Genomic DNA, 11,229 nt, shown 5'->3' on the forward strand with positions numbered 1-11,229 from the left:
CTTGTATTGCGGTGTATTTCCCTCTTAGGGCTGCTTTTGCTGTATCCCAAAGATTTTGAATGGTTGTATCTTCATTCTCATTAGTTTCCATGAATCTTTTTAATTCTTCTCTAATTTTCTGGTTGACTCTTTCATCTTTTAGCAGGATGCTCTTTAACCTCCACGTATTTGAATTTCTTCTTGTAATTGAGTTCTAGTTTCAAAGCATTGTAGTCTGAAAATATGCAGGGGACATTCCCAATCTTTTGGTATCAGTTGAGACCTGATTTGTGACCCAGTATGTGGTCTATTCTGAAGAATGTTCCATGTGCACCTGAGAAGAATGTGTATTCAGTTGTGTTCAGATGCAAAGTTCTGGAAATATCTGTGATATCCATCTGGTCCAGCATATCATTTAAAGCTCTTATTTCTTTGGAGATGTTGTGCTTAGAAGATATGTCATTTGCAGAAAGTGCCATGTTGAAGTCTCCCAGTATTAGTGTATTATCTAAGTATGTCTTTACTTTGGTTACTAATTGATAGATATACTTGACAGTTCCCACATTAGGGGCATAAATATTCATGATTGTTAGGTCTTCTTGTTGGATAGATCCTTTAAGTATGATATAGTGGCCCTCTTCATCTCTTACTATAGTCCTTGGGATAAGCTTTAATTTATCTGATATGGGGATTGCTACCCCTGCTTTCTTTTGAAGACTGTTTGAATGGTAAATGGTTCTCCAACCTTTCATTTTCAGGCTGGAGGTGTCCTTAGGTCTCAAGTGAGTCTCTTGTAGACAGCAAATAGATGGGTCTTACTTTTTTATCCAGTCTGAAAGCCTGCCTCTTTTGATGGAATCATTAAGCCCATTCACTTTCAGAGTTACTATTGAAAGATACGAATTTAGTGTCATCGTAATACCTATTCAGTCCCTGTTTTTGTGGATTATTTCTTTGAGATTCCTCTTTCTCTTACAGGGTCCCCCTTAATATTTCTTGCAAAAGCTGGTTTGGCAGTCACATATTCTTTCAGTGTCTGCCTATCTTGGAAGCTCTTTATCTCTCCTATTCTGAATGAGAGCCTTGCTGAAGAGAGTATTCTTGGCTGCATGTCCTTCTCATTTAGGACCCTGAATATCCTGCCAGCCCTTTCTGGCCTGCCAGGTCTTTCTGGAGAGGTTTGCTGTTAATCTAATATTTCTCCCCATTTCTCCCCAAAGATCAAAGTTAGGGATCCCTAAACAAAGTTAGGGATCTCTTGTCTCTTGCTCCTTTAAGGATTTTCTCTTTATCTTTGGAATTTGCGAGTTTCACTATTAAATGTTGAGGTGTTGAACGGTTTTTATTGATTTTAGGGGGGGAGTTCTCTATCTCCTGGATCTGAATATCCATTTCCCTCCCCAAATTAGGGAAGTTCTCAGCTATGATTTGTTCAAATATACTTTCTGGCCCTCTGGCCCCCTCGGCACTCTCTGCAACCCTAATTATCCATAGATTTTTTTCCTTCTGAGGGTATCATTCATTGCCTTTAACCTTTCCTCGTGGTCTTTTCATTGTTTTTCTCTTTTTTCCTCAGCTTCCTTCCTTGCCATCAACTTGTCTTCTATGTTACTCACTCTTTCTTCCACCTCATTAATTCTTGTCTTTAGGACCTTCAGTTTGGATTGCATCTTATTTAATTGATTTTTAATTTTGGCCTGATTTGATCTAAATTCTGCAGTCATGAAGTCTCTTGATTCCTTTACGCGTTTTTCCAGAGCCACCAGTAGCTTTTTAATTGTGCTTCTGAATTGGCTTTCTGACATCGAATTGTAATCCAAGTTCTGTAACTCTGTGGCAGAGAGTACATTTCTGATTCTTTCTTTTGTGTTCAGTTCTTCCTTCTAGTCATTTTGCTCAGTGCACAGTGGCTGAATGAGTAGGCTGAGTAAAGAATATCAACCATGACTTAAGTAAATTTCACCCTAGATGATTCTGATGAGATCAGAGACCAGAAATTGAAAACAAAGATCAGAACGAAATAAAACAAAAGGACCACTAAAGTGAAAAACAAATTTTAAAACAAAGTAGTAAAAAATAAAAGGCCAAGAACCCCAAAGAAGAAGAGAAAAAAAGAAAAGAGAAAAAACCAAAAGTACAGAGGGGGGAAAAAAAAGAGAAGAAAAAAAAGGAGGAGGGTCTGGGAGAGGTGGTGGTGACAAAGTAGTAGTGGAGCGAGAATGTAGTCTACCTGAGGGGTCCTAGAGGCTGATCCTATTGGTTCTGAGTATATTAAGTTCTGTATGTTAGAAGATGCTCAGTCCAAATTTATATAAACCAGAAATACTTGTAGAGGGCCACAAACTTTGACCACCAAAACATAAATGAGATAACAGGGGGGCAGAAGGGGAATGAGGAATCTCACAGAATGAACAAGCACGTTATACCAGTTGGTTCCAGGTGCGTGCTGGTCATGTTTTAGAAGGTATTAACTTCCACCACTGTAGAACAAAATGAGGCAGAGAAAACAAAAAACAAAACAAACAAACACACAAAAAACATATCTTGTATATCTCCCAAAATTAAGTTGAGTATGTTGAGGGGATTCTAGAGTGGAAAATGTATCTAGGACCTGTAATTTGTAGAAATATGAAAGTCAAAAAGGAAGAATCTTAAAAATGAAGACCTGGTAAAGTATTATAGTCAAGATGGGAAAAGAGAAAAAAATTGGAAATTTTTTTCTTTTCCTTTTTTTAAATAATAAATTTATTTTTATTGGTGTTCAATTTGCCAACATACATAATAACACCCAGTGCTCATCCCATCAAGTGCCCCCCTCAGTGCCCGTCACCCATTCACCCCCACCCCCCACCCCCCTCCCCTTCCACCACCCCTAGTTCGTTTCCCAGAGTTAGGAGTCTTCATGTTCTGTCTCCCTTTTTGATATTTCCTACCCATTTCTTCTCCCTTCCCTTCCAGTCTGATATAAAAACGAGTTATACTGGAAAAAGGAAGAAAAAAATCAAAGGAGTATCCTCTATTTCTATATACTGTAAATCCCTTGATTTCATCTGGAGCTTTCCAGCGCTGCTGGATCAAACATTTGGTCTTCCCTTGTCCTTCCAGCAGGTCTTTTGGGGGAGGGGCCTGCTGTGCTGATTCTCAGGTGTGTGCACCTGGGGGAGATGCCCCACCCCCCCCCCGCTGGGTGCTGGGCTCAGTGGGAGCTGTATACCCCGTGAGGCCCCTGCTCCCTCGCAGCCCCGCTCCATCCCAGGCACACCAGGAGGAACAAGAACAGTGGCGGCGGCCAGCTCTCCAGCCTTGGAGTCAGCTCCCGCGGAAACTACCACAGCTCCCACCCAGTCCACACTGGCCTGGATGCTCCCGGGGTGGCGGGGTGCTGATCTAGCTTGGGGGCCACCAGGAGGCTGGAGCGTCCTCATTGTCCTGTGCCCTCCCCGCCTCCGCCTGTCCCGGGGGGAGCGCAGGACCCTGGGCTGTGTCCACCTGGAGCCCTGGGATCCGGGGCCTGTGCTGCTGGAATCGCTCCGGGCTCTGGCCCCAAAGGCAGCAGGGTGCAGCCCCCTCCGCCCGCAGCCCCCGCCTGATCCACGGGCTTCTCTCCACAGCCCCACTGGGTGCACGCTCCAGCCCTTTACCGAGATCGGTGCACTCTACCCCCGGCGCACTTCTGTTAGTGGCTCCAGGAGACTGGAGTCTCCACTGCCCCTCCTGCGATTCTACTCGATTTCCCTGCTAAGTGCCTTTCCATCTGGGAAGAATCCAGTGTGGATATTTAAAGTTCCTGCTTCTCCGGGGCTGGGCTCTCCTGTCCCAGAGGCTTTCCCGCAGGGCTTTAGCCCAGCTCCTCAGGGTGTCCCTCCCTGCTCGATTATTTTTTTTTTTCCACCTTCCTACCATGTTAGAAGCGAAAACTCTTTTTTTCTTAGCTTTCCTGATGTTCTCTTTTTAAATCTCAGGTCGAATTTGTAGGTTTTCAGGATGTTTTGAAAGTTATCTAGGTAATTTGGTGGGGACAGGTGAGATGACGACCCTACTCCTCTGCCATCTTGCTGGTGGCCTATACCACATACTCTTTATCCATTCACCTATCAAAGGACATCTGGCTCTTTCCACAGTTTGGCTATTGTGGACATTGCTGCTATGAACATTGGGGCTCAGGCGTTCTGACATTTCACTACATCAGTATCTTTGGGGTAAATACCCAATAGTGCAATTGATGGCTCCTAGGGTAGCTCTATTTTTAACTTCTTGAGGAACTTCCACACTGTTTTCCAGTTCGCATTCCCACCAACAGTTCAAGAGGGTTCCCCTTTCTCCACATCCTGTCCAATATTTGTTGTTTCCTGCCTTGTTAATTTCCACCATTCTCACTGGTGTGAGGCAGTATCTCATTGTGGTTTTGACTTATATGTCCCTGATGACAAACGATGTGGAGCATTTTTTCATGTGCTTGTTGGCCATATGTATGTCTTCTTTGGAGAAATTCCTGTTCATGTCTTCTGCCCATTTCGATTCTTTGTTTCTTGGGACATGCACACACATTTTTGATTGAATGAATAAATTTCCTGGTAATCTTCAAACAACCATACAGATAAATGTGTTTTTCCTCATTTTATAAGGAAAAAAACAGGTTTATGGAAGTTTATTTCTAAAGTTGATGTCACTGGCAACATTAAATAATGTAGAAAGTTGGAATTCAGGTGGTCATTTATTCTACTATTCTTTCAGTAAATGTATTTGAAGACTGCTATGTGCTAGGCAGTCTTCCCAGAGATATGGATGTATAATGTCTGTGGTTATGGAGCTCATAATAGAAAGACAGAGATTAAATAGCATGTAATCAGTGTTTCCTCTAGAACTGCAGGAACAAGTGAAACTTCAGATGGGCAGAACTGGGCAAGAGTGGCAGAAGGCTTCAATTATGCAATGCGGACTTGAGGTTGGTCTTGTAAAGGCAAGATTTTGCTGAATAGAGAAAATGCATGAAGAGTGAATTTCTGAAAGACAGAAGAGCATATACAGATACTTGAAGGCCTAGACAATTATGGTGTTTGTGGGGGAATGTGAGCTGTGGCTGCACTTCAGGGTGTCTGTAGGAGGGTAAGGGGAGATTATCTGGACTTAATATAATATGGGGGTTAGAAAAAGGGGAGTGCAAGGTGACTTTGTGGTTTCTGATTTAAAGTACTAAGGGTTCAAATAATACCATTAACTAAGAAAGGAGGTTAGGAGGAGGAATCATTGATCCTCCTGAGGACACTGATAACGATTCAGGCTGGGTGTGTGTCCTCTGTCTTTGTACTGGACCAAGTCTAAACCAGACATGACATACTGGACTTTCATTGAAATAAAACCTACAGACCGGGAACCTAGACCCTGAGGCACTTGTATCATTGTTTAAAGCCCTTGTGGGACAGAAAGTTCCTCTAACTACCATTTGTGCTTGTCCTAAACTTAAATGTTTTTGTAACATTTTCCCATCAATCTAGTCTAAAAAAGCAGACTTTGTTCTTTGTGTTCCTGTGATCATGGAATATACTTTTCTCTCCCTTAACTCACCAGCGCTGTACTTTAAGAATTCAGCATATTTCTATCAGCAGAACTTTCCCTCTCGGGATCATCTCAGACATCATTGTCACTCATGGTTTCTTGTCATTTTAATCAAAGCTCTATCACATTTCTTTCTTTGAATTTTATTTCCATATATGTGATTAAGCTACTGCTAATACCAGTAGGGATTTTGAGGGGTCCAGCAAATAACACTGCTCTTCCCATCTGGTTCTGAATCATCTGAGCAGTGAGACAGTTTGCAGGTAGAGGCTAAAACAGCACCTTTATTATAACAAAGCAGACATTCCAGCAATTGGGCTTCCTAATCCAGAAGCAGAGTTAAACAGACAAACCTATTGCCCTGTAACTGGCAGGACTATACAACCACAAAGTCTCTCTAACCACGGATAGAGTCTGCTCTGAAGAAGGCCACTCACTCCCAAGGGGAAAGTGAGAGGAAAGGTATAGAAAACTCATGCTTGATTTCTCCTAAAATCACCAATTCAGTAAGCCACTCCACTCCCCATGGGAGGGTGCGAATGACGAAGAGAAAGGTCAAGAATGTTATGTTATCACAGTTTCAGCCCTGTGGAAGGAAACATCGGGAATATGGAAGAACTTATTCCTTACCTACCCACCCCTAACAGTATCTAGCATTGTATTCTCTTACCCCATTAAGTCTATGATTAACCCATTAAGTCATAAGGGGTAAGCCACATAAATACTCCTACTCCCACCATCCTATTGGCTGCACCTCCAACACAAATCACTGCCCTGCAGAGAGGCTCTTGGAATTTTTGAAAAATTATATCTTCCTTGCAAGTAGTTCTAAAAGGAATCAGAACAGTATGTGTAATTAACCATTCTGAAGCCAATCTGGACCCACAGCTGAAAACTTCCTCCCTGTTCCTCTCTCCTTGCCAAACTCTGCTCAACTGCATTGCCAACATAACTTACCAGAGGTTCTTCGATTAGATTAGATTAAATAATTAAATTACAATAAAAACTCATGGCGTATATGAAGTATTTAATATATTATTATGAATTTAAATGAGGTTACATACACTAGACTCTTTAAACAAGAAACCCAAGGGGTCATGGATGGTTAATTATTTTATATCTACACCCTTGGCAGAAGAAATCCCATAATCCTCTTCTGGTTTATAAGCAAAATCTCACAAATATTTCTAAAAGTAGAGAGACATCAATTTACATATTACTATGGCCATTATTAAGACCACCAACAAAATGATATTTTAGAGGTTCACCATTAGTTTCAGACCACTTAGCAACAATTTCTGATTTCTAGTTTCAGAAAATTCTGTTTTGGAAAAAACTACAAGAACAAGTTTTATGTTGTATAATAATAAGGGATTGTCTATAGCTAAAGGAATATGATTTTTTTATTATTTTCTTGCTGGTGATTCTTCAAGTGACAATTAAGAGAGCGTGTGATTTTCTACTCAAGGTGCTAAAACTCAGCCCTGGGATAGAATTAAAAGTCTTGAGAAGGTCAAAACATATAGTATGAAAAGTGGGAAAAACTATGTCTATTAATAAGTGGAATATGTGACAGTTAAAGTGCAGTACATATGCAAGGTAGTAGTATTTTTTGAGTGAACATTCATCATCTACATTATGAATGTCGAAGAACTGACATGGTACCACCACAACTATCTTCCAGAGTGGACCAGCAGGTCAGACCATCCTCCGTGGACCAGTTATTCAGACACATTGAGATTTTCTCTATTATTTGCTGCAGTGATTCAATGATAAAACATCATCACCAGCCAACCCACAGAATGAGGTATGATGTGATTTTCAAGTCATTGTCCTATTTATTTATACAAATGCTTGACTGATTAACCCCAGTATTTACCAGGGCTAGATGCCACTTATCACCAGGTATTCTTTCTGGTACAATGAAGCACAATAAGCATTTATATACTACTATGGATCCTAGAATCTTCTTAGGTTGAGCTTCAGTGTCTTCTTGGACAGGTCCCAGGCTTGTCTGGAGCATAGCTCACTGCCTTCCCTTGCCCAGACTCTGACCTCAGCCGCAACAGTCCACTGGTCCCATGATCCCAAGCCACTTCTCCGGTTAAACATTGCTTTTGGACCTCCCTGCCCTCTCTCGGCCCTGAAGACGAGTTCTAGGGACAAGTTCTAGGGGTGCATCCCAAAGTACGGATGATGGAAATGGCCTACTGCCTTGAGGTATCAGGAAATCACCTAGAGGGAATCCAAAGTGAAAAGAAGTGACAGGAATGGGGCAGGTCTCTTCTAAAATTAAGATAGGCAACATTAAATATTTAAAGACTCAGAGAAGAGAGGGGTGTCCAATCAGAGATCACTGAATAGCAGACACCCACACCAAATATGAGAAAGGGAGAGGGAGAAGAAAACAGTGAGAAGTGGAAGTGCAAAAAGGAGGGGGAAAGACTAACACACAGGTAGAGTAAGAATGTGTGGGAGAAGGCCTGAGAGAAAAGAAAATGAAGAAGAGTGGTTGGCAGAACTGAAGGGTAAGAAGGAATATACTAACCATCTATAAGGATCTGAGAGTGGAAGGGATCCCTCTTGTATCCTAACTCAGAGATAAGATGAAAAGTGAAAGAGAAATTAAACATGAACATAACGACTTCCTAAAAGTTGCAATAATGAGAAAAGAACATGAGAATTCTGAACACTCATTCTCTGATGATGGGAAAAGAACAAGACTTATCCTGGAAGTAAATGGACAGATCAAAGTTTTTTGAAGGTCCATTCCAGAAATGCTGAATTTGTGCCCACTCATACCTTTCCTTGTCTCATGGCAATGGTTGCATCCTTTCCACCCAACAGTGCATAGCCCTGTGTTCCAACCTCTGTAGGAAACTGCCTCTCATTAAGTAATAATGCAAGAACTCAGAACTAGGTCCCATCTCCTGCATGCACAGCATGGGTGGTGGATGCAACAACCACTGGGAGAGGGAGTCTGGATAGAGAGTGGACGACTGGTAAGCATGGATGTTTCCAGAGATTTGCAAATCATTCTCACCTAAGGGGCAATGCTGAAGGGGAGAATGTTATTGTTTCCTCTGAAACTTCAACCCATTCATCATTTCAAATACATACACTAAGGCTCAGCACTTTTTTTCTTCTAGGAAAATACGTCTGTAAACATCTCCCAAATATGATCTTCTATAAGCTAACAGCCAGCATGCTGTTCCCTCAAATACTCCGTTCCTCACTTTCTTAAACCTTTCCTTATTTGCCGTGAGTACCAGGCCCAACCATCTTAGCTTTGCACCTCTGAACACATTTTGGAGAGTGGCTAATCCTTCAGTGTTTACAGCCCTGGGGCAGATGTGGTACTTCATTTGAGGCCTGCCCAAATCAGAATAAAGTATAACTATTGCTTCCTCAGTTTTTGATATTACAATTCCATGTATGCAGCCTGTGGTGACCCTGGTATCCTCACTCCCCACAACATTGTCAATTACATGATTCCTAAAGTTCTAAATCATTTGCCACCATTCATCGTTCTTTTATAGCTGGGTCTCTGGGCTCAAGTGAGTACCTTACATTCCCTACAAACTATCTCACCTGTGCTTTCCTGTCCTCCCTCCTCAAGCAGGTCCAAGACAGTGGACCTAAGGAATGGCAGCACAGTAACAGAGTTCATCCTCGTGGGCTTTGAGCAGAGCTCCTCTTCCACTCAGGCATTACTCTTTGTCCTCTTCCTAGCCCTCTACAGCCTTGCCATGGCCATGAATGGCCTCATCATCTTCATCACCTGGACAGACCCCAGGCTCAACAGCCCCATGTACTTCTTCCTTGGCCACCTGTCCTTCCTGGATGTCTGCTTCATCACCACCACTATCCCGCAGATGCTGATCCACTTGGTGGTCAAGAACCACATTGTCTCTTTTGTCTCTTGCTTGACCCAGATGTACTTGGTCTTCTGTGTGGGTGTGGCTGAGTGCATCCTCTTGGCTTTTATGGCCTATGACCGTTATGTTGCTATCTGCCACCCACTCAGCTATGCCCAGATCATGAGCCGGCAGGTCTGTGTGAAGCTGGTGAGTACTGCCTGGCTCTTTGGGCTGATCAATGGCATCTTTCTTGAGTATATGTCATTCCGGAATCCCTTCTGTAGAGACAACCACATAGAGAACTTCTTCTGTGAGGCCCCCATAGTGATTGCCCTGTCTTGTGGAGACCCCCAATTTAGTCTGAGAATGATCTTTGCCGATGCAATCGTGGTGCTACTCAGCCCCATGGTGCTCATTGTCATCTCCTATGCCCGCATCCTGGCCTCCATCCTTGGAAGAGCCTCCTCCTCAGGTCGAGGGAAGACCTTCTCTACTTGTGCCTCCCATCTGACTGTGGTCATCTTTTTCTACACCTCTGCCATGTTCTCTTATATGAACCCTCGCAGCACACATGGCCCTGACAAAGACAAGCCTTTCTCCCTCCTCTACACCATCATCACCCCCATGTGCAACCCCATCATCTATAGTTTTCGAAACAAGGAAATGAAGGGAGCCATGGTGAGGGCCCTTGGGAGGACCAGCCTGGCTTAGACTGAGTATTGAATCTGTCTAGTGGGAAGCCTCCAGAAAGAGAAGCTCCTTCACCAAGCCTTGACAATTGGGCAACTCACCAACACTGATAGACTCCAGGAAAAAGCATTTATCATTTTCTTCTTACTAGCACCAGACTTGGAAAATCCTGTTGATGTTTAATGCTCATCTGTCTGATTTTACTCCCAATATCAATTAATCCTTCCAAGTTCTCCTACTAATACATGTCCATATGAAGTGGCAAGTGTAATGAAATGGAAAAGTTTATTCTCAAATTATGTGAAATGTAGTAGCCTCCTAAAGAGAAGGAAGGCTAGCCCATTGTTTGGGACATTTACTTCTAGTACGAAAGCAATTACTGGTATTTCATCTTTGAGAAGATAGCGTAGTGAGACCCATGAGGCAAATAGAGTGATGTATAGAAGTTAAGTGAAAAGCAGTGAGTGGGACAACTATGCAAAGAGTTGTACAATATTATCCCTATATGATGGCATCAAAATTATGCAAGAAGTTCCCAGAAAAAATAAGAACTGCAGAGATTTGGATTACTCCTTAAAGGAAGCAAGAGGAGGAGCTCTATGCCAAATACATGTGAATTATAAATGGGGAGGTGGGAGGGCAGAAGCAAGAGCAAGAAGGCTAAGGAGAGCACCCAGTTCCCCAGAGTATAAACCGGGAGTGGGGGTTATAGAATAAAATCTCCTAGGGTCAGAGAAGCTTCCAGTGACATTTGTGTTTTATAAATAGAATATAAAATGAACACTTTAACTTATTTGTGCATTTGTTTGCTTCCACTGGAAAACTTTGTCACTGGCTGGATGCCTGTTGTGCAGTTTAAATGTTTCCCTTTTCTTCATGAAGATTCCTTCTTATGTCTTGCTTTATTTATAATACACTACATTTCTTGAGACTCTGCTCACATCTCTTCTTTCTCCCCTACCCCTAGTCAATTACTTAATGTCTACAGCAGGGGTTCTCAGCAGGGATGAGTCTCTCGCCCAGGAGGTATTTGGCAATATCTGAAAACATTTTTTAGTTTTCATAACAGGAAAAGGGTACGTGTTACTGGCACCTAGTAGGTAGAGACGAGAGATGCTACTAAACATCCTATAATACATAGAAC

General features: G+C 42.4%; 1 protein-coding gene across 1 annotated transcript; it reads left to right on the forward strand.

Annotated features, from left to right (window-relative positions):
- The first annotated feature begins 7,731 nt into the window (after nt 1–7,731).
- LOC112678142 (olfactory receptor 10AD1-like) lies at nt 7,732–10,243 on the forward strand. The gene is made up of 2 exons (XM_025477247.2): nt 7,732–7,755; nt 9,075–10,243. Exons 1-2 carry the CDS (start codon nt 7,732–7,734, stop codon nt 10,104–10,106), a joined length of 1,056 nt encoding a protein of 351 aa, XP_025333032.1. The 3' UTR covers nt 10,107–10,243.
- The last annotated feature ends 986 nt before the right edge of the window (nt 10,244–11,229 follow it).

Source organism: Canis lupus, chromosome 27 (genome assembly GCF_003254725.2).
Source record: "Canis lupus dingo isolate Sandy chromosome 27, ASM325472v2, whole genome shotgun sequence".
Classification (NCBI taxonomy): domain Eukaryota; kingdom Metazoa; phylum Chordata; class Mammalia; order Carnivora; family Canidae; genus Canis; species Canis lupus.